Source organism: Phyllostomus hastatus, unplaced genomic scaffold (assembly GCF_019186645.2).
Source record: "Phyllostomus hastatus isolate PE091 unplaced genomic scaffold, TTU_PhHast_1.1 phas_contig_209, whole genome shotgun sequence".
Lineage (NCBI taxonomy): Eukaryota > Metazoa > Chordata > Mammalia > Chiroptera > Phyllostomidae > Phyllostomus > Phyllostomus hastatus.
In genome coordinates this window covers 17,470,804-17,495,029 of record NW_025333735.1, presented here as the reverse complement: position 1 = coordinate 17,495,029, position 24,226 = coordinate 17,470,804, and the positions used below count along the sequence as shown (strand labels likewise).

General features: G+C 42.4%; 1 protein-coding gene across 3 annotated transcripts in view; it reads right to left on the bottom strand.

Moving 5' to 3' along the window:
* Positions 1 to 24,226, bottom strand: part of WLS (Wnt ligand secretion mediator) — a 110,930-nt gene that overhangs the window by 27,882 nt on the left and 58,822 nt on the right. For all 3 annotated transcript variants that reach the window (XM_045835506.1, XM_045835505.1, XM_045835504.1), the window contains 4 exons: positions 11,046 to 11,170; positions 5,468 to 5,629; positions 4,227 to 4,363; positions 1,193 to 1,361 (listed from right to left, as the gene is read on the bottom strand). In XM_045835506.1, the coding sequence (XP_045691462.1) occupies positions 1,193 to 1,361; positions 4,227 to 4,363; positions 5,468 to 5,629; positions 11,046 to 11,170 (593 nt within the window). The remainder of the gene's footprint in view (positions 1 to 1,192; positions 1,362 to 4,226; positions 4,364 to 5,467; positions 5,630 to 11,045; positions 11,171 to 24,226) is intronic.

The window sequence follows — 24,226 nt, the reverse complement described above, 5'->3', positions numbered from 1 at the left end:
AACCTGCTGTGTATCAAGCATCGTGCTCGACTCTAGGCATATGAGAATGGGAAAGACCAAAATCTGTTCTCATAGTAATAACAACAGGATGCTACAGGAACATAAAGAAAAGCCTAGTAGTTTAAATCATTCAGAATTAAATTCCTAAGGGACTTATCCTTTGTGTTTGTTAAGGAGGTGCGGTCCCCAGAGGACAAATTGAAGAGTCTAAAAGGCATTAAAATATGTTGAGTGTAAGAGGTCTTATGGTGAGGAAAATAAATACATGTGCTCCCTATCTTTACTAAAAACAAGAATGGTTCCTCTTGGTGCATATACAAAGACATTACAAGAGAATATAAAGGAATGCAAAGTGAGAAAATGGAGAAAGGCAAAAGACATTATCTTAGAATCTGGGCTGTGACCCTGGGGGGCAGTCCACACAAATTCACTCTGTGCAATCCACCCGGCAGCCTGTCCTGCTGCTGTACCCGAGTCCCCTCCACTCCCTGTCCCTGCTGCTGAGGGCCCATTCACAGTGGGTCACTGCTGGCAGTCCCTCATGCTTATCCCAGCAGTAGGCAAAAGCCTTTCTCTTCTCTCACTCTTCTCCTGGAAGGGCTGCAAAGCTTCAGAAGCAATGATCAAGCCATGATGAAATTTAAAAGAAGCCCACTTAACTATGAAGCCCATGTGCCTGCCACGGGGCCCCAGCTCCAGCTGGCATATCATTTCAGCCACAGCGTGATGATGGCACCATTCTTATTTTTATCCATGGTACCTTCAGTCCCTCTTGAAATATGATTTGGTGTCTGTGCAAACTGACCAGGGAGGTCAGTATTTCAGGCTAACAGGGGTTACTAGGCCACCTGGATAGATTGCTAGCTGGAAAGAACTGGACCCACATTCTCCAGTGGTTACTTTGGTCCTGGGGACAAGCACAGCAGAAGTCAAAGGACAAGAACTAATAATAGTCATTAATATGTGTGCTTACTTTCTGCTAAGTATGCTATATTTAAATCTCACAAAACCCTTTACTTTATAGATGAGGAAACTGAGAGTCAGAGTGATTAAGTCACTTGCCTAAGGCCCCTCAGCTAACAAGTGGTGAAGCAGAAATTTAAACTGAGTGCCTGACTCTGGAGCTTACTCCTGTACCACTAATTTATTCTGCTCCATCCACTGTCCCTTCCCTAGGGGCTCTTCCTCTTACCATCATGTGCTCGCCACAGAAGATGATCCAGAAGGAGAGAAGCATTGCGTAGAAGATGCCCTGTCGAATGTCACTGAACAATAGCATCCAGGTCCAGTCAAACCCAATAGAAAACCATTCCACTGGGATATTGATAAAAGTCATGGAAATCCCAAGGGCAAAGATGACTCTGATGAGCAGAAAATATCAGGAAAGTGACTTTATTCATTTGGGAAGAAGATCTTCAAAAATCAGAAACCAGTTTTGGGAAATGAGACGTTGCATATTGGGACTGATGCAGTATGATCAGTTTCTTAGCTCTCTCATAATGAGTTTCTACACAGAGATGCAAAATGTCCTATTTTGTTGGCACCACTGTAGAATGAAGGAGCTATCTCGACCTTTCTAGATAGTTGAACCTAACCTCCTTAACCCCTGGAACTTTATTTTGGTATTAGCTCAGGTTAAATACTTCCTACAATGTTTTTGTACCCGCTCTTGCTTTCTTAAACAGACCTCATTGAATATAATTATCTTCTGTTACCTATTGAGGTTATTATTAACTTGATCATTAAGAACATCCATTATTATTATGCTATCCTCAGCAACTATGAATTATATGAGCACATTCATTTCAATAATTAATGACTCCAAACAATATGAAATACAAATTCTTTTAGTAGTTTGTTTAGTTTTTATTTTGTTCTTCCCCATCACACTATTAATTGCTACTTCTCTATCACAATGTCATTCATTTTGTCACTGATATATTCCTACTTTCATTCACACCACTGAAATACATATGCTTATTAAACACAAATTATGTACCAGGCATTTTATTATGGCTAGATATACCTAAATAAATAGGACCAGTTTTTCCACTCATGGAGATGTATTCAGTGCCTAGCCAGATGGAGAGACAAAGTGCGATGAGTGATATGACAGAAAGTGCACAGGCTGTTACAGAGACGTCTACTTTGACAGAAACAGAAGTTGAGCTGAGGTGTGAGTCAAGGTTAGGGAGGTGGGAGAGCATTCCAAGCAGAGGGAAGTGTCTGGATGGAGCCACAGAAGCCTGGAGCAGCCTTCGGGGGCCTTCATGTAGCACGTGAGACCAGAGACGTGAAAAGAGCTGAACTCATGAGCAAACCTGAGTACCTTGTTAGAGAGTTTACCTTGAAAGAACAAGATCCAATAAAAAAATTTCAACAGTGGAGCGACATGATTCTTTCATTAATTTGCTCCACAATCCATGTTCATTGAGTTTCTGCTCTGTGCTGGTCACTATTCTAGACACTAGGGATATAGTAGCAAAAAAACCAAACCAAAACAAAACAAAAAACCAGACAAAAATCCTGCTCTAGTGATATCTGCATTCAGATGGGGTGAGAAGAAGGGTAAGGGAGCAAAGATAATAAATAAATAGAGAATGAGTATTATAAGGAAAAATAAAGCAAGGTAGGAGAATGGAGAGTGGTGCTATTTTATATGTGATAGACAGGGAAAAGCCTCCAAGATAAGAGACATGAGCACAGGGCCTGAAGAAAATTAGTAATTGAGCCACAGATATGTTTGGGTAAGAGCATTTTAGATAAAGAGAACAGCAAGTGCAAAGGCCCTGAGGTGAGAGCATGTTTGAGCACCAAGGGGATGGTGGGTGGTGAAGAGGGCAGAAGGTGAAAATCAGAGAGAGTCCAGAGCTCCTAGGGCTTCATGGGCTGGGACAAAGGAGATGCAAAGTCAATAGAGAGCTTTAAGCAGAGGAGTGACAGGATCTGATTTTACCTAAAAAGAAACAATCCGGCTGCAATGTAAGTACATTATAAGGAAGGAAATTGTAGAAGCAAGGAGAGCAGTTGAAAGGCTATTTCCAATCAACAGGTGAGAAATGATGGTAGTAGCAATGATAGTGGTCAGATTTCCTGGTGGGTTGGATGAAGAGTGTGAAAAAACAAGTAAAGGGTGACTCCTACATGTCTAGCCTGAGCAAGGGGACAGGATGGAGTTGCCAGTTCCTAAGATAGGACCGCCTAGGAGAGAAGCAAGTTCAAAGTGGGAGGATATGAAGTGTTCTTTACACGTGTTACATTTTTGTGCAACTGAAGATGTGGAACAAACAGCTGGTCTAGAGTTGGGAAAGGCTGAAGTTGGTGATTGTAAACTAAGAGTTATCATTTAGGTGATTTTTAAAACCATGAGATTAGATGAGCTCACTCAAGGAATAAGCACATAACTAATAAAAAAGTTCCAAAGGCTGAGCCCTGGCTCCAAAGTTTAAAAGGATGGAGTGTTGGCTGGAAAGAGCAGTGCAGACTGACTGATCATCAGCAAGAGATAAATAACCACAAGAAGGGTGGAGGAGGTGCTGATAAAAAGGTGAGTGATCAATCACGTCAAATGCTGACGATGAGTCCGGAAAAGCCAGGGCAGAAAAATGACCACTGGATTTGGAATGTCAAGGTCATAGGCGATTCTGTGAAGAGCAGCTTCCTGAGTTGGGTGGGGATTGAAATGGGCTTGAGAAAAAAATAGGAGGAGAAGATAAGCAAAAAAGTTTTCTGAGGAGTTCTGCTGTAAAAAACAAAGAGTAGAAAAATGGTGTGATGGCTTCAGGGGGAAATGGAAAAGAAAGTTTTGTTTAAGAATGGAAGATGGTTGAGGGTATTTGTAAATAATGGGAGTAATTCAGCAAAAAGAGAAAAGTCAATAATATGGGAGAGAGAGGGGATGAATAAAACCAGGAGCATCATCCTTCTGGTTGGGCTATTAGGAGAGAGGCAGTTAACCCTCTGTAATAGAGAGAGGTATCTGATTCAGCCCATGGGAATGAGGAGCAAGGACAGAATAAAGAGCCAAAAGATGCAGAACCTGTAGAACTTAATAATAATTTGCATGTGAAAACTGGAGGAGAAAAAAATGTCCAAAATAACTCCTGGTCAGATCACTAGCCCAAGGAGTACACTGACCACTTGAACGAGACCCCACAAAACCAGGAGTATGGTGGGCAGATCATGCGATGCCGTGTTCCTTAACATGGCATGCTCCAAAATCTTACTTCTCTAGAAGCACTGGGGGCCGGGACATCATGGTGATCCTCCTCCAATACCACACCATAATGATGAAGATGCTGGGCGTGAGGAAGGTCTTCATAGCAAACCACACCTTGGTGAAGCCTCCATTTTGGTGGATTCCCTAGAGAGAAGCCAACATAATTTTGAAGGTGAACACATCTTAATGTTATTTCCCACCAGCAAATGCATTTTGGAGAAGAGGTAAGGGGAGAACTTGTCTGCTGAACTGTCAAGATCAAGAGCTTTCACACTTATAGCATGTACTGTCCTCAGATTCCACCTGGCCCCTTCTCAGGAACCATAGGAATAGAAATCAAAAGGTATAAAAATGTATAGTAAGAGAATACCCACTTACTACCCACTGTATAGTAAGAGAATGATTAAGAATATGATCAAAGACTTTTCTATAAGGCCTTCTTTGAAAAATTGGAGATAACTTAGATGCCCCAAGTTGAGACTGGTAAAATGTGTTAAGGTAAACCTATACAGTACAATGAATGCTAAACAGTAGCACCAAGTGTGTGTGTGTAATATTCATTCACTATTATATGAAATATTCATAACATACCATTAAAATATTCATGAGTACCATTAAACTTAAAAAGCAAGGAACAAAAGTGCCAATTGAGGATGATCCCAATTTTTTTAGGTGAAGGATTATATATGTATATATGTATTGAAAAAATCTGGAATCAAAAAGTCAAAGTAATTATTTCTAGATGGTAGGATATTACAGGTAGTTTTTATGTTTTATATGTTTAATTGTGCTTTCTAGTTTTCTACAATAAATATATATTTCTTGTGTGATTATTTTTAGATTAAAAAAATGGTCTCCTAACTCCATGTTCTAATTTTTCCCATTAAGCAAAATAAATAGAAATAATCTAAAATACCACTGCTTCCTTTAATACTGGTGCATGCAAGTTGAGACATGTAAAAAATTGCTTTTATCTTGGTGTAATTCATCACGCAGTCACAATCACTACACCTTAAGTGGGCACAATAACTGCATTATTTCCCATTACCATAATCTCTTGCACAAATTTATGATCTCAGCCATCACGGGTATCTGATATATTATTCCTATTTGTCAGATGAGACCACCAAGGCTCCAAGATGTGAAGAGGGAGATGCGAGGTCCCTTCCCATACACATGCTCAACAACCAGTGTTCTTAGCCAGTGTTCTAGTATTGCAGGCTGTGTGGGCCAATCAGATTCACTCACCACCAACCGAATATCTTTTATCTCCCCAATCCCAATGTTGATTTTCTTCTTCTCATTCACAGGCAGCCGGATGTTTAGAAGGTAATACTTATGAGCCACAGACCCAATTTCCATGAAAGGAAGGACATCACATTCATAGTAACGGCCCTCATGCTCTGGGATCTGGAAGAAGAGAGGTTTTGAAGCAGTCTTATTATTTCCAATAGACTGTCTTAACTGTTTGTCTTACCTTTGCTTCTAAAAGCTAATGTTTAAAGGTGCACCTTAGAGGTATAGATAATAGGGCACACTGGAGGCATGGTGTCCACTTGTTGCCCTTTCCACCTTCAAAACTAACAAATAAAAACAAACAAACAAATAAACAAACAAACAAACTCAAAACTACTAGCCACATTTGAGCCAGAATCTAAGGTGTTAGGTAAAAAACATAAATCTTTTCTAATTCTTTACTCTTTTCTCAGCATTTTTACCCTCCTTTGACCCTAATGTCAAAATAACCTGGCCTACCAGGAAGGGTGGCAGTCTTTTTAGCTGCAGCCTATCACGAGAGACCTGCAGGGCTCCATGGAACCAACAGTCAGCTTCTGAAGTGTTCAGAAGGAAGCCCTTGCTGACCTTCCTCATAGTCTTAGATAATGGCTAATTACTTACAGGGTTTTGGCCAGCAGGAGAAGCTGCAAGAAGCTAAAAATATCTACTTTTTATTGATTTGATAGAAAAAAGAAGCAACTCCAGGAGCCCTTGGGATTTGAAGAAGACAAAAAGGGATAAGAGGTAATAATGGGATTAGTTTGTTAGAGACGCTCACTTGGAATTTTCTATCTCCAAAGCTTAACTGCCCAAGAGGCAAGATAGCAGAAGGAGCAGAAATTTTAATTAAACAAAAATTAATCCTAGTTTCTAATAAAAACCTCTTGGACTTCCTGCCAAACAGCTGAAGAGATGCTGCCCAGAGCATGGCAGTGGGAGACTGGAGAGGAGGGCACAGGCTGTTTGAGAGCTACACCCTGCTCGCCCTCCCCAGGACTTCTGGCCTGAGTCCCTGCCAAGGGGCAGGGGTGGCAGGGTAAACACAGGTGTGCAGAGGCAGGAGCTTCAGCAGCCAGGGACTTTTTCCTGATAAAAGAAATGAGTGTCTGCCATCAATGTTGGGTTTATATACCATTTTCCATGTTTGCTGATCAAACAAGTGATAGAAAGACCTAATTTGTTGCTCCCAAGCTTAAATTATCAGGACCTTCATAATTTTTTGTTTATCTTCAGAGTAAAAAGTACAGTGGAGAAATCAGAAGGGAGAGAGGAAGGAGTCTATAATCAAATTAGTATATGAAGAGCCTTCTGCCCCTTCTGTGACCTTGGGGAGTTCTTTATTGGAGGATCAGAGCTTAGGGTGCCATAAACAGACTTTTTTTTTTAAAGATTTTACTTATTTATTTTTAGAGAGGGGAAGGGAGGAGGGAGAAAGAGAGGAAGAGAAACATTAATGTGTGGTTGCCTCTCATGTGCCCTGTACTGGGGACCTGGCTTGCAACCCAGGCATGTGCCCTGATTGGGAACTGAACCAGTGACCATTTGGTTCACAGGCCAGCGCTCAATCCATTGAGCCACACCAGCCAGCACTAGACCTTTGTATAGAGACAAAAGACACACATGAAAAAGGAGAGGTAGAACAGTCAAATATCTGGCTTATACTTACACGATTCTACTCTTCTATTCCCTACTCAAGGCAGACATCACTCATCAATCCTGACAGTTTTTCATCCTCTAAGCAAGAGTGTTCAACCTGCGGCCCACGGGCCATATGCAGCCCAGGATGGCTATGAATTCGGCCCAACATGAAATCGTAAATGTACTTAAAACATTCTGAGATTTTTTGGTGATTACATGTTGTAATGTATTTAATGTGTGGCCCAAGACAACTCTTCTTCTTCCATTGTGGCCCAGAGACACCAAAAGGTTGGACACCCCTGAAAGTTTTAAGGGGCTTTTATCAGAACTACCAGTTGATTAGACTTGGCTTGTGGAATTTAAAAAATTCTTCTGTATAAAGAATACTTCTTCTTTCCCAACTGCAGCTGCAGGCTGTATAGGTGTTTTTTTTCTTCCTTCTGCTCCTTTCTCTCTCTTTTGCGTACAGGTCAGGGCTAATGTTAGGCCTCTGCAGGAGCAACAAAAATACACTATAGGCTCCAATTCTGCCTCAGATCAAGCTGCATTGAGGAGGCTGAGTACCCTCTGTGCTAACAGCAAGACGAGGGTTTTATGATAGGTTTTCCTGCCAGGGACTTGTTTTATTTCTAGAAATTGAGACTTTGAGGGGGAAGGAAACGAACGCTTATTTAGTCTAATGCCACTGACTTCATTATGCAATGTGCCCTTGGTCCCCAAAGTAATAGTATGGAGTTGAGGGCACAGGTCTTCCCAGTTCAGCCTCCAGTTCCGATGGGGAAGAGGTTAGTGAGTAGAGCAGGCAGAAGAAAGGAATGACACTGCCTCAGGCATGCCTGGAGCAGGCATTGTGCTGTGATAAGGAGGGCAAAGAACTCTAAACCCCCGAGACTTAGATTCTAGCCGTGACCTTGCCCCTTGCTGAGTACCTTGTGAAGGTCATCCACCTCATTTGGCCTTACTTTCCTCATAAGTAAAACAATAAGATAAAATAAGATAATCTCCAGGGTTACTTCTAGTTCCCCATTATGGGTCTCTGGGTGTCCTCCACTTCCCTGTCCCTACAGAGAGGGTAATGCTACCAACCCATGAGACAAATTTATCTAAGTTTAAGAAATTAGTCATACTGGCTCCTGGGATCCTGGCCTGGCCCATCTGTCTCAAAGACAAATTCACTGTATCCTGTTGGGGACTCCTCCTTATGCACCGATGTTCTGCCTCTGCCAGGATTTAGGGCATTTAGAAAGAAAGACACTCTCCCTGCTCTCTTTGCTCTCTCCCATCCCCCTCAGCCCTCCCCCAACTCCAGCGTGAGACTGACTAATTAGGACAAATTACAGCAGGTGGCAACTTGACTTTTTTTTTTACCTTCGCAATCCACCAGGGACTAAAAAGCTTTAAAGCAATTTCTCATTTAATCTTCAGGCTCAAGACTAAATTTCACTGCAATCAAAAGACACAGATTTGATGATTCATTTCCTTCACACTTTTCAAGGTTTAATATCTTTCTTGAAAGGGATCAACACATCCTAAAGATAATTAAGCAACCAGCATTAAGGAGCAGTTTCAGGCTTCTTAATGACTTCCCCTCACTCTGCTTCTCAGTGCCCTCCAAGTGTGTAAGTAAGGTGAGAAATGACTTTTCCCTTTTCTGAGGATGAAATTCCATATCCCAAAGCTTTATATCCTTTAGCTTAGATAGCCAACCAATCTCACTGCTGAAAGATGCAATCAACTTGCAGCAACCGCTAGAAAGGTTTAATTAATTTTCTCTGTTGCACACGAGAAGATCTGAAAATGCCAGATATTCCTCTCTCCTGTTACCTCCAGTTTCTCTCTACCCTTCATTTTTACCCACCAATTGCCCCCAAGGGTCTACACAAACAATTCCAGATAGCTTTTTCTGTTTGGGGGGTGCTATAATTGGCACTCAGAAAAGGGTCTAGGGCAGTGGCTCTCAAACTTTATCAAGCTTAAGAAAAAGAATTGATCCACTCATTTACTGATGGGCACTTAGGCTGCTTCCAGCACTTGGCTATTGTAAATTGTGCTGCTATGGTGGTGGGGTGGGGGTGGGTGGGGCAAAGGGTGGCTGGAAAATGGAGACAACTGTATTTGGAGAACAATAAAAACGTTATTAAAATTGTAAATAATAAAAAATAGAAAAGAAAAGAAATTGAAATCCTATTAAAACAGATTCCTTGCTCCTATACCCTGAAATTTTAATCCAGTAGGTTTTGGGCATAACCTGGGAATCTGCATTTCCTATGAGCTCTCAGGTGATGCTGAAGCCATTGGTTCTCAAACCATACTCTTTGTGGCTCTAATCTAGGGAACCTGGGAAAAGAGACTTAATAAATGCCAGGTGCCCCAATAGGTGCTTAATGCCCATGAGAGAGAGTCCTGGTAGCTCAAGTGATGAACACCCCATTTCATTCTCAAGCACATCCCAGACTGCATGTTAATGACACGGTCATCTTACTTATGTTCACTATCTTATCTTGTCCTTACGAAGCTTCCACAGAAGTTTTTATCATCCCATTTCATAGAAGAGAAACTGGACCTCAGACAGTTTGACTGATGTCATGCAGACAGGAAGTTATACAACCTGGAACTGAAGACATGTATATTTTGCTCCAAATCTACACTTTTAACTAATGTAAATAAATACTGTGAACCTGCCCCATATTACTCCTCTTTAGGGTAGGTTGGACAGGACAGGGGCGTTGTACTCAGAGGCTTCAACCTACTGTTCTCACCAATCATTCCAGAGGGAACCCCAACTTTAGTTATAGGCAAAGCAAAGTTAGGAAAAGCCAAGCTAAGAGAGAGGAACTAAATCAGAAATGGAGTGGGTACTACAAAAGTGTCCAAATCCTTTAGGTGCAGTTGATCTGGAGATGTCATTTGATAAAAGGACATACTCAAGAATGTGCTCCTGTGGAGCCTGGTCTCTCCCACACTTCACATAAAGAAAATGAGGCCATTTCTGCACCTGAGGAGCCATCAGAGATCACCTGCCATTGATGGTGTGCCATGTTAGCACCCTTGAGAAATGTGAGTAACCATGAGTAATGGTAACTCTGGCTCCATTTCACCTTTACAGAGACTTTCAAAAGATTCTCAAGAGCAGCCTGGGGTCAGAACGTCAGGGAGGCATGCACGAGGGCAGCACTCTCCTTTTGTAAAGGGCCTCCAGCTAATTCTGATCTGGTCCTTAAACCATCAGACCCCACTATCCTCAAAAGTCACTGAGTCAATCCCTGAATTATTTATGAGGAGTCTAAAGCCTTTGCCCCTGCCTCCCCAAAATATCTCCCTGTTTTCAAAGCAGGATAGTAATCTCCCTTCCATGGATGGTTGAATGAGTCCTCCTGGAAGGACTGGAGAAGGGAGAGTCTGAAAGATGGGTTAGAAGACTGAGGTCTCAAATAAGACTAGATTTCCTCCTCCTTGTCTTCTTTTGCCCATGGTCATTGGGATTTTTGGTTTTCATACTTGCACATTAACTGTGGCAGCAAAGAGATGCCTAAGAAACAGAGAAGCAGATACAGCATTAATCTAGTATCAACAGATTTTTATACCTCAAAATAACTTAGCAACGGTCTTCAGACATGGTTAGCTATTAACCAAAGAATGAAGAATTTATTTTTAGGTAAGTATTTCAGAGAAATAACTAAATCACTTCAGTCAGACATTCCTTATAGTCTTTCCATATTTGCAGGGATGTGAAATATCTACCGGCTCTTTACTAAGACAACGGAGAATGTGGCTCATGCATGCTAAGAAATAAGGAACATGTCTGTTAACTGTAAAGCAAATCTTCCCACACACCTGGAAACTGAAAACAACAACAACAACAACAACAACAACAACAAACTCTATCAACTTAGACGTCAAGGAACCCTACCTTGGGGGATGTGAAGGTGCATTTGAGTTTCCGGGGCACTCTCTCATGGGCCATTTCAGTCCATTCAGCAGACATGTCATCACGGTAAGCCAGGGAAACATCCATGGAAACTTCTGCGTTTTCTCCTGCACGAGAAGTAGTCACAATTCAGAAATGGCTTTGGAAACCGTTCAAAATTCTTATAGGCTCTGCCACAAGAACCAACAAGACAAAAGAAATGTATTAGTGCCTATCAAGCTCAGAACCTGAGACTCCAAATCTGAAGACTTAAAAGTCATGGTATGCATGGCTGGGTGCTGGGTCCCCTTTTACGACCGCTGTGCAGAGACAGGGTCCTCACTCTCTCTGAGGCAGCTTGGACAATCATATTCTGACCTATTCAGCACTTATCCTCCTGTAACTCGCACTACTAGTCCTAGGTCTGCCCATAGGAGTCACATGGAAGGCGAGGTCCTTGTTCCACAAAAGTGCTTAGGGCTCTGGCTGGGTAGCTCAGTTGGTTAGAGTGTTGTCCTGATACACCAAGCTTGTGGGCTCAATCCCTGGTCAGGGAATAAACAAGAAAACCAATAAATGCATAAATAAGGGGAAAAACAAATTGATATTTCTGTCTCTCTTTCCATTCCTTTTTCTCTCTAAAATCAATAAATAACTTTTTTTTAAGCCATAGGTATTAAAGCATAGGTACTACAAGCTATACCTCACCTGCCTGTGTTTTCTCTCCTCTCTGAGAAATATGACCAGGTTTACAACCCCCTCAGAGACATGATTCAATTACGTTGAATCATGTGGTGCTTTCTTCTGGATATACCCTAGTCTGAAAGGACCCTCCCTAAAGTTACACCCAATAAGCTCTCAAATATAAGATCTGCTACTTCTCTAAACCATAAAACCCCTTCTTTACATTGTGGAAAATGTTAATCTAAAAGATGAAGGTTTTCCCCCCAAATTAATGACTTATTATTAATGAGCACATGATTGTAGAAATAAACGTTCACATATTCTTCCATATCAGTAAGGAACGTGAATAGGTTTAACTCACCGCAGTACTCATTAAGGAGTTTAGATTAATAAAAATTGCATCTATACATTTGTCTGTTTTAGCCTCTGTTGATCAAGCTCTGTTATTGACTATGATATCATAGTTGTCTCAATTTTTCCCTCTTTGCCCATCTCCACCCGGCACCCCCCATTCCCTTTGGCAATCTCGCCATAGTTCATTTCCATGGCTCATGAATATAAGTTCTTTGGCTTCTCTGTTTCCTATACTGTACTTTATGTATCCCTGTCTATTCTGTAACTACCAATTTGTGCTTCTTAATCCCTGCACTTTTTCCCACATTCTTACCCCACCCCTGCCGATAACCATCCAAAGTGATCTCCATACCTATGATTCTGTTCCTGTTCTGCTTGTTTGCTTAGTTTGTTTTTTAGATGAAATTGTTGACAGTTATGAATTTATTCCTATTTTAATGTTCATAGTTTTGATCTTCTTTTTCTTAAATAAGTCTCTCTAACATTTCATATAGTAATGGCTTGGTGATGATGAACTCCTTTAGTTTTACCTTGTCTGGGAAGCACTTCCTCTGCCCTCCAATTCTAAATGGTATCTCTTCTGGATAGAGTAGTGTAGGTTGTAGGTCTTTGATTTTCATCACTTTGAATACTTCTTGCCAGTCCCTTCTGGCCTGCAAAGATTCTTTTGAGTAATCAGCTGACAGTTTCATGGGAACTCCCCTGTAGGTAACTAACTTCTTTTCTCTTGCTGGTTTTAAGATTCTCTCTTTATCTTTAATTGTTGGTATTTTAATTATCATGTGTCTTGGTGTGGTCCTCTTTGTGTCCATCTTGTTTGGGACTCTCTGTGCTTCCTGGACTTGCACATCTATTTCCTTCACCAAATTAAGGAAGTTTTCTTTCATTATTTTTTCAAGTAAGTGTTCAGTTGGTACATTTGAAGTTGTCCCTGAGGCTTCTTAAACTAGCCTTATTTTTTTGGATTCATTTCTCTCCTTGCTATTCTGATTGAATATTTTTTTTCTTCCTTATGTTCCAAATCATTGATTTGATTCTCAGCTTTATCCACTCCACTGTTGGTTCCCTATAAATTTCTCTTCATTTCACTGAGTGTAACCTTCATCTTTGCCTGGGTCTTTTTTATGCTGTTGAAGTACCCAATGAGTTCCTTGAGCATCTTAAGAAGCAGTGTTTTGAACTCCTCATCTGTTAGTTTGCTTATCTCCACTTTGTTTAGTTCTTTTCCTGGAGTTTTGTTATGTTCTTTCATTTGGGCCATGTTTCTCTGTCTTCGCATTTTGGCAGCCTCCCTGTGTTTGTCTCTTTGTATTAAGGAGAGCTGTTTGACCACCTGTCTTAGTAGTGTGGCCATTTGTAGAAAAGTGCACCAGTGAGTTGGATGGGATAGAGTCTTAGGTAATTGCCTGGGTGGGGCAACCTGTGTGAAGCAGGTTGATGGAGTCTCACCTAAGGTGTCCCCGCTCTGTGGTTCTGTGTGGGGGAGGGCTCAGAAAGGGGACAATACCTCTGCCTGGCCTGGAGTTTTGTCCAGGAGGAAACTGTCCCCCAGCACATGCTGTGATGCCAGTCACTTCAGTTCCTTCCTGTGTGCCACTGGTGCCCTTCCAGCTGCTGCCCTGGTGCTGGAGCCCAGAGGGAGAGAGTCTGTGTAAGTCCTAAGACTGTTGCAGGACCTTTGAGAGGAAACTCCTAAGAATCTTTTGGTTTCTTCCAACACCCCAACCTCCACTGGGTTTTCATCAGAAGTTATGGGGATTTGTCTTCCTGGCACTGGAACCTTGGGCTGAGTGGTCTGGTGTGCAGCTGGGATCCCTTGGTCTCAAGGTATTCCTCCCAATTTTTATCCACCACATATGGGCGTGGGACCTCTGTTCTGTGTCTCCCCATCTTTGCTCCTCTCTGCATCTCTGTCTCTCCTACTCATCTGGAGGAATGTGACTTTTTTAATTCCTTGGTTGTTGGACTTCCATACAGCTTGTACTCTGATGAATTTGAGTGATAGTTGTTTTGTAGTTTAGTTGTAATTTTTGCTGCAGTTGTATAAGGATTCGAGCCATGTTTTCCCATGCCTCCATCTTGACTGGAAGTCTGGAATGAGCCCCACACTTTGAAAAGGTCCAAATCTGTCTGGTCCTTTTCCAGCTGTCCCCTTCCTAATGGGGTGAGATAACCTTAGTGAAGGGCACATGCCCACCAAGAGCTAAATCCACCCCCAAGTTCTAGACCATGCTCTAGGAACTTGGGAATCCAGACTATCCTACCCAGACAGCTCTGAGGTGATTTCCATGGCCTGGCAGGTGGGCCTCTTCCCCAATCTGGCCTCCCAAGGGGAACTATATAAGTATAAGTGCACCGTAGGGTGCAGGAGTGGTCAGAGGCTGCTGTTTATAAAATGTCATGAGTGGAGATTGGGCTTGGAGGTTAGGGTGTCCACACACAAGCACACAGGCCCCCCCCCACCCCTGCTTTCCCATTTGGGATGAATCCTGGGGTGGGGACAGAAGACCTCTAGGGGACCACACTCTCTCGTCAGTCACATTTGGGCACAGAATTCCAAGGAGCCCAAGACTCCTAAATTCAAACCTGGCCTTCCATTTCATTATGAAGGCAGATTTGTTGCAATTAGATGACAGAACTTATTTCTCTTAACAATTTGTTATCACTTTTAAGTATTTAGACATATGGCAGCCATACAGCCATAGGTGCTCTTGCCCTGGGCCCCCGCAAATCTTAGGGATGGGCCTGCTTCAGAGCAGGGGCACCTCAGAAAGAGAGAAGCCAGACAGGTTGGCCTCCTGGCCAACTCTGCTCCCAGCTTGAGGTATTCCCGTCTGTGGGAATCCCCAAACTGTTTTAATACATGCTGTTAAAAACAAAAATTTAAAACGCTGTTTTCATGTACAACTTCTCTGTATGAAGCCCCTATGTCTCCCCTGCTTTCACTTAAATACCTCATTTAATTTCCCAATGACTCTATTAAATGGGCATGGTTCTTTCCTGTTGATAACTAAGATCCTCAGACATTAAGTCACTTAAAGTCATATTGTAATTAGTAACATGAGAAAGACAACCACTTAGAAATTGTCTTAAAAGACAATCATCTTTTTTGTATTGCTTAAAGAAAACTGGCTAACTTGTGCTGAAACAAGCCCCTCAAACTAGTCACAAAATATGAATATGTAAGTCGTTAATAAAAACTTGTAGTTCTTACACCCATTCTATGAAGAAGAGGCTATATAAGTTGCCCAAGAAAACCAAGAATACATAGCAATGCACCATAATAATAGCAATACAATGGCAGAGGTAGGACTTAAACCTTGGTCTGGATCACCCAAATCAAAGCCCCACTACCCTTTACTACCTTTGTTGGTGGAAACCAGTAGAATTTGAAAGAAACTTAACAGTTGAATCGATCACACTGTGTGCAAAGGACCACTCAACTCTGACCAAACATCCCTTACAGGCTTCTATGGGAGACAACTGTGCAATGTTCTTGGGTGGCTGCAAGCAGGGATTGTAATATATCTGGAATTCCCTAACCTGAGATTTGAAGGGAGGAACTGCCAAAACCAATACAGCACCCTTTCAGAAAACTGACTGCTGCGGCATGATGTGATCCAAACAACATGGAGATGGAAGCCTGGGGACACCTGGTTCACATCGTGGTTCTGCCCCTAACTACATGTGTGATCAGGGATAGGTTGAGTTTGGATAGGGGAGTAAGTCCCGTCTGCTGGTGGCAGCTGCTCTTGGCTCCAGTATGTAGATATCATGAGGCAGTACAGGTTGTCCTTACCAGACCTGCATTTTCCAAGACAAGCCAGAAATCCAAATTGTTATGAGATATCTAATTGAGGGAGGTTTCATAACATGTCTGGTTCACTAAAAACAAAAAAACGACTAAAACAAAATGAAACACAATCTCTGTGCAGGTCAGTTAATAAAACATGAGGCCACCTGAGTCACTCTGTGGAGGGGACAATTCTCACACTTCCCCTACACTACCATTCCTTTCTATTCGTTCAAGGGAAATTCTTTCTAAAGCTTTCTGTTATTGTTCATGAACTCCTTCACAGGTTCTGCCTAATCTGCACACATTACCTATTTACGTCCTATGTAGTTTGAAGCAGGTGGCATCATTCCTGTGATATAGGGAAGACAAGACCTGAAAGTCACACCCCTAGAAACACTGGACTCAAAGCTTCTAGAGCTTCCTGGCCTACAGTCGTAGCCTTTTGCTGTCTTTCATGGTGTACTTATAAATAGAAACCACAAGGAGAATCACCAGTTCAAGTGACCCTCCCACCCTCCTTCACTGGATGTTGAGATATCACTCCGAGACAAATGCTCAGGTTACTTATCTGTTGGAATAAGACTTGCCTCCCAGGATTTTGTGATCACTAAATTAGTTACTGCATCAAAAATGCTTTAGAGCAGTGCAGAATGCATAAAGGATTAGCAATTGTTATAATTTTATTAGGGAACTGAAGCTCTTATACCGACCTTTAACTCAAAATAATTACCAGATTTCAGAAACATGGAAATTTCCACTCTGAAACCCCTATCCAAACCTGGAACATAAAACTCAGAAAGAGGAAAGCACTGGGCTAAGGAACCCAGCAAAGCTGTGAAGCCAGCCACCTGAATCATTTTCTCTTCGGCCTCCAATGGACTCGGAAATAAAGTTCAGCTTTAATGACTATGTTGCATGTAATAAAAGACCAGTTTCATGACTCCTGGGATACTCCTCCTCACCATCACCGCCCCCGGAGATAATGAAAGTGAAGGATCCAATTTGAACTCCCTGGGAGAATGGCAGGAAGGCCAAGGTAGGCTACCTCTGGCACCTGGAGAACCTTCCCTATAAAATGAGGACACTGGTTATACCAGTTCCCTGGTGAAGATCTGTAAGGTATAAGCATAGGGCATTTACAGATTTGAAATGCACGGTTTTCCACAATATATCAGACCAGCAGCTTTGCTATACTGTGGGCTGTCCAAGCTTCACTTTTCTCAAACGGCTTTGGAGACATATTTTGGTTGGGTGGAAAATTCATTCAGAATGCTGAGGAGGGAGGTGTGGAAAGGCACTGTGGTTCTCGACAGACACTTACTATTTCCATCCTGTTATGGGGGCGGTGCTCCAACATGAGGAAACCTGTGCTCCAGGGCTCTGCAGAAACAGACCCAGATGGCAGACCCAGGTGGAAGGACCTGTGCCTTTCCATATTAGGAAGCATCGATCAATCATATCCTTAGGAAGCATTTATCTCTGTACTAGTTAATTAAAGTGTTCTGCTCTGCATCAAAAAAGCATTTGCCCATCAGTTTTCTGAAGACGAGTGGAAAGTCAGAAAGAACAGCAAGTCCTCTGGGTGAGGCAAAAATGATGGGGAGACAAGTAGCTAGAAAAGAATCGGAGCACCTCCAAGAAGTTGGGGCAGCTGCTTATTGAAGGAATGACCCCTGGGTGCCAGAAGGGGGAGAATAAAGTGATGAAAGGTAAGGTTTCATTGAGGAAGTCATCAAATGATTTTCACTTACACTTTTCCTAAATTTTATTTTTCAATGACAGTTTACATTCAGTATTATTTTGTATTAGTTTCAGGTGTTAGCCATTAAATTAAATCTTAACATTTGCGACAGCATGGATAAACCTAGAGGGTATTATGCTAAGTGAAATACATCAGTCGCACACATTTTGAAATGGGCACTTGTCAGGTAGGATAACACGAAGTGTTTGGGACCAAAGAGATCTTCTGCTTTTGAATCCTATCTTTATATCTTTCTAGCTAAGTGACCTTGAATAAGTCTCAGTTGCCATCTCTGCAAGATAGAAATAGTGGGGCCTACTTCCCAAGGCTGATGACAGGACCACTTGTCACACCGACACTTAAAAATGCTAGTTCCCTGCCCCAGCTGGTGTGGCTCCGTTGGAGCATTGTCCCGTACACTGGAAGGTCACACGTTCGAGTCCCAGCCAGGGCACGTACGTGCCTAGGTTGCATGTTTCTTCCCCGGCTGGGAGTGCATACAGGATGCATCCAATCATTGTTCCTCTCACATCAAATGTTTCTCTCCCTCCCTCCCTCTCTCTGTCTCTCCCTCCCTCCCTCTCTCTCTCCCTTCCTTCCTTTCTCTCTGAAATCAATAAGCATGTCCTCAGGTAAAGATTAAAAAAAATATACTAGTTCCCTTTCCCTCCAGTCTCAGGATGGTTAAGTTATATTGTTGACCAATTAACTAGAAATAAAGGGGAAAGGGGGCAGGGGAAGTCAAATTGAGAGGAAATAAAGAATTATGTTATGGTTGTCAGAGGTTTTCTGAGAAACCTTGATTTCCCTGGGCCCTTGCCCTGGGAGAAAAATTAAAGAGGTTTCAAAGTGCTCATAGGCATTCCTACATTCCATAGGGGAGGCTGTCAGTCACCAGGGTTTGTTTGGGTAACCTCTGAAGGAGGACGCCCAGACCAGCCTCCAGCAGACATATAATCTGGGGTTATTTATGCCAGCGTTCCTTCCCCAATCAAAAACTCTCTGACCTGGCTTGTATTTTCTTGACGCTTTCAATTAAGGAAATAACAAAACAAACTCTGTCCTATATCCATGGCTAGGTCTGGTAAAAATGGACTCAGCTAATTATAAATTTGGCCCTGGGTGTTTTCTTAAGATGGCCTACAGGCCTGGGTGTGAGCAGTTATAAAAATGAATGAGTACAATTATTTCGCAAACCCGCCTAACAGTTTAGTTCGTATCACCTCTCTCATTTGCCCAGCATTTGCATTGTGGAGAAGTATTTTCTACATGTAAGGGGACATTTTTCTAAGCATCATCAAAATGGTCCTTTGCTATTTCTGAAGGAATACCCCCTAGGCAAAGTCAGCTGAATGTAATAAAATACCAATCTATGAAACACGATGAGGATGGGGGAAACATTCCTCACATCAGGCCCTTTGCAAAGTGGCATCTCAGTTAGAAAACATTCACATATCCTTACTGTACCCTAAGGTACTGCTAAAGGCTATGCATTTGGACAAGTAGCTGGGACATCAATTGTTTTGTCAACAAATGAATCTGAAGTAGAATATAGAACACAGAATATAGAAAAACTATCTTCGTTCACCAGGTTGTAGAGGAGCTCTCTCCCCTTCTAACTCAGCACATTTGCTTTGAGGGTGTTTCATCCGCTCCTGGGATGCCAGTCACCTTCTCAAGTTCAAATTTCCCTCCTGAATTTCAAATCCACATGCTCACTTCCTACTGGATGTCTCTACTGTACTTTTGTGGTTCTGAAAGTGAACTGTACCCAGTTTGGTTAATTCTCTTTGCTTGTCACATCTCACAGACCCCAACAGCCAGTGCTGCCTCCAACATGGAATCAATATACCTCTGAAAGCCCTAACACTAAATGGACCATCTAATCCAGTTCAATTTTTTTGCTCCAAATATTTTTAAGCACCTACTAGTTTCCATGCACAATAGTGGGGATAAAAATACATACAAGGCAAAGTCATTGCCCTCAATTATTCACAGTAAAGTGGGGAAGGCAGGCCTATGTTTAAATAAGTATAATTCCATGTGGGAAGTACCACTTTAGAAGTACATATGAAGTACACAGTCAACATAAAGATGCCCAGAGTGCTAGGTAGGGGGACAAGGAATGCAGCATGGACTACATGATATTCTGGATCACTTCATCCAGATTAGATGATGGTCCACTGTGAATCACTGGATGAGTAAGAGTTCACTGGATAACAAGTAGGAGAAGGAATTACAGGCAGAGGAAGCCACATGCATAAAAAGTCATGGAAGCACAAAATAGCACGGTGTCTTCAGGGAGGAGTGGAGAGAACAGCCAAGGCTGGAGAGCAGGAAGGCTCTGATGACAATGAGAAGAAGCTTGCTCTGCATGTTGCAGCATTTTATTTGGAAGGGTGTTTAAGCAAGGAGATCTGCAAGCTGTGTGAAAGGCAGACTAGGAATCTAGAGGAAACTGAGCCCATTGCACTTACGCACTTCTCAGCATGTTTAAGATGATCTAATCTCATAGAAAATATCACCTTGTCTGTTTTTCAAGGAATATGAACTCAACATTAACCAATCTTTTCCTAGCAAAGCTAGAGAAATCAGAACCACCCAAACCAGTGAGTGTTAAAACACTGGGAAACAAATGTGGCAACAGCTCTCTATTTGACCACAATCAACATAAATATGGAGAGAAAATCTTGACGGCCAAGGGAGGAAACACACAGTGGCTTCTTTGCTTTCTCCCCAGGATACTGTCAGTGCACAGAGCATTTAGAACAGCTGGTCTGATGGTTGTGAAAATCTACCTGCCTCTCTCTCTTTCTCTCCTTCCTTCCCTCGCTCCCTTCCTCCCTCCCCTCTTCTCTCCCTCTCCCTCTGAAGGCAATTAGAGAAGAGAGCTTCATTCACACTGAATCTAAAAATAGATGATGGCAGAGTTCACAGACTGACAACTGCATTCTCATACAGTAACCAGGAAAGGAAAAGAATGGCTAATTTAACTTAACAACTTCCAAAACAAACAGTGCAGAAGTCTAGGATAAAGAGAAAATACCAAGGTCACTTCTCCAAAGAGCTGGAAGAGGAATGGGGTCACTCCGTGGCAATTTACTAGTTCTCCCCAAATCCTGACTAAACTAAGTATTTTGCTCAGATCTGCCGAGAGCCTTTTGACAACAGTTTGGCAGACGAAGCTGCTAAAGGAATCCCAGCAAGGTCAGGTAGAAGGGCCTGGATTTGCCCTTGTAATTTCTTCAGATGACCTGGATATCAGAAGCTAAGATTTATAGATAAAATACATGAACACTTTTTCCTCCTTCACCATATCAAAAGTTACACTCTGCCTAGCCTGTGGCAGAAAAAGAAAAGTTATTCAGGAAATAAATATGGATCATTAAGCGGGAGAGACCAGGTGTCTAAAAGGAGTGAACCATTTCTTCCTCCCCTCAGTCTGCCCTGCCCAGGATTATGGTTGGGCTTCAAAAGAAACAAGGGAACACTTGTGGACAGGAGGCAGGTCCTCTCTGCAGCTCTCCCACAGATCTGTGTAGGCTCTCAGGGCTGCTGCCAGCCATCTAAATGTCAGATCGCTGCATCCCAGCATTCCCGCGCCACACTACCTCCATCGCCCCGGTGACTAAGCTGTTTCAACAGCTGTGTTATTGCTGGAGTCAGGCCAGTGTTACTCACACAGAGCATTTGTTTCGTATGGCTTATGGGGGGGGGGGTTACTGCACTTGGCTTTTGGGGTTCTATTTGTAGATCAGGTCCTCCCCTTGACCCATCAGCCAGAGCATTCTCTGGACCTGAGCTCTGGGCATCAATGGGACAATATCTGGCTCCCTCCCAGGCTTCTAAAATTTGGAGAGATTCACACCACAAAGAGGGTGCAAAAGCATGTGTGTGTGAAAGAGAGGGAGAAGGAAACATAGTAATAAACCAAGGCCCTTAGTTGAGCTCCAAAACACCTCCACTGCCCCTCCCTCAATAAAAGCCACCCGCACTAACAGGAGTGTTAAGCTCTCTTTCTCTCTCTAGCCATCTCCTTCAGTCTTTCTCTTGAAATAACTTCTTTCCTTTTGGGTAATATTGGCAACCCCTCTGCCTCTGTCAGCCTCTCCATGCATCCCTCTCCACAAACTTGCCTCTGAATACTAACTCTGGGTGGCGTCCTCCTTTGGCCAATGGCCTCCCCTACTGTCACCACATCAATTGTGATCATTTAGGCTCCTATCACTTCTGAAGCAAGATGAGCCAGCTGGCTTGCTCATCTCCCCCACCACCCCACCTCCCCACATCGCCAGTCTCTCTCTCAGCATGGCAGGCACTCCATTACAAAGTGCTGGACAAACCAACCCAACTCCCTTACTTTGAGGGGTGACAGGAGAAGGCAAGAGGCATTGTGCCGGTGACCCTTTCTTTCTGTTGGCGGGACCAGGTGCTCTTTCTGGTGCATCATAAGCTGCATCCTCCTAAGGGCCTATTAGCCTGCTCTCCCTCCTAAGTTCTCACCGAAAGCAATAGGGCTACATTTTCTAACATTGAAAAGACCGTAGAAATGTGAGTCTCTTATAAAGAGGATCTTGTATTTTCAAAATAAAACAATGATCCTTAAAACCTCCCATTTTGAGTGCCTCCTATGTGCAGATATTTTCAGCCACACGTAGATGCCAGCCAGATATAAACGAGCATTCTACAAGCTCAAAATGAGGACACTGAGGCCACAGTCACACTGCTAGTGTGGGGGGATGTAAAATGTGAGCCCGGGTTTGCCCGACTCCACAGCTCAAGTTCTTTCCCATTATGTCACACATCAGGAGACCTGTTTCTTGCTCTAGGAAAGCCACTAATTAGCTGTACAGTTTGAGTAAGCTGCTTTACATATTACATTATTTCTTTAAATACTGAGTTGAATCATATGATGACTAAGGTCCTTCTAGTTCTAACAATTCATGAATGTAGAAATCTAAACTGCCACCAGCTATTTAACTGCCTTCTACACTTATGAAGCATTATGGCAAAAAGAAACAATAAAACAACTCCTGCCCTCTGGGCACTTCCAATAGAATTGGAGTGATAAGGGATAAAAACTTGAGTTTGGCTAATGTAAGAGTCAAACAGTAACAAATAGGCCCTGGCTAGCTAGGTAGTTCAGTTGTGTAAAGCACTGATCCCATACACCAAGGTTGTAGGTGGGACCCCCTGTTAGGGCACATATGAAAAATCAACCAATGAGTGCATCAGTAAGTGAAACAACAAATCCATGTTTCTCTCTCTTTCCTTTCCTCTCTGTCTCTAAAACCAATTTTTAAAAATAATAATAAAATAAAATAAACAGCAACAAATACAAAAATACTAGAGTATATGACAGTGGGGGAGAAAAAGAATAGTCATAATTTTAAAAGGACAATAGTGCATTTCAATAATGGTTCCCCCCTCCCTGCAAAATACCTTTGTGTTGCCTGCTGGCGGGGAAAGCCAGCTACCACAAGAGATCATGACTGTTTCATGGGAAAGCTTTGTTTCTGACAAGTTTCGTAAAGGAAAAAGTAGGCTAGAACAAGCTTTTTATTTCCAACCCACCTTTTCTTAGTTCCCATGAATGAGGAGGGGATACAAATGCAAGCAGGCAGCCAGGGAGAAAAATAATATGGCTGGTGGTTCCTGACCTCCTGGATTCCTGCTGGCAGAGAAGCCCGAGAGGCAGCATTTAATTGTGGAAAAACCAGCCTTGCTAGCCTCTTATCTTTTTCCTCTGTGACTTAAACCCACAATTACTGGCAACCCCTAGATTCCGAGTCACTCAGCTGGCGGTGGCAAGCGATGGCTGTGTCTGCGACTGAAAAGCAAAAGGGGAGTCAGATTTTACCTGCCTGCGAAGCCTGCCTTGTGCGAACCCAGCCCTAACCCAGCTTCATGACTTCTCCCATTAAAATGTTCACAGATGCCCTCCCGTCGGGAATACCACCAGGCAAGAAACCCAGATGGAAGAAAAAAAAAGAAAGAAAGAAAGAAGTAAAGAAAAAAATGAGATTTCTAGCTGCTCTATAATTCAAAGGATGAGCTATGGGTCTCAAATCCTGAATCCCACATTTTATTTCAGTACTAGATATGTAATTTTACAATTCCTTTTCTGAAGGATCGAACTCCAATTCTCTTTGTCTGGTCATCAAGGCAACTCACCAACTGACCTCTCTGTCTTTCAGAAGCTTAACTTTCCTGTCCAATATGGAACTCTTCCACAGCCTAACAAATGGGCTTACAGTCCTTTGCATATAACATCCTGTTTCACAGCTTTTCACAGTAGAAAAATATGGGTGTTAGTCCTAACTTTTTTACCTGCAAACCAGGTGCCTTAGGAGAAGTCACTCATTGTCTAAGGTTGTCTTCCATATACCTCTGCTCCCATCCTGAATTATTATTCTATTCCAAAACACTTTAATGTATATGCTAATAACATCTTCTATTTTAAAAGGGTATTCTCCACCTTTTAAAAGTCTGATCAATATGGTTTTTGGCACTCATGGGGTCTACCTTAACCAACAATTGGGAGTTCTTCCATTCAGATTCACTAACCTCTGAATTCATGGATGACTTTCAGGATGTCAGTAGAAATAT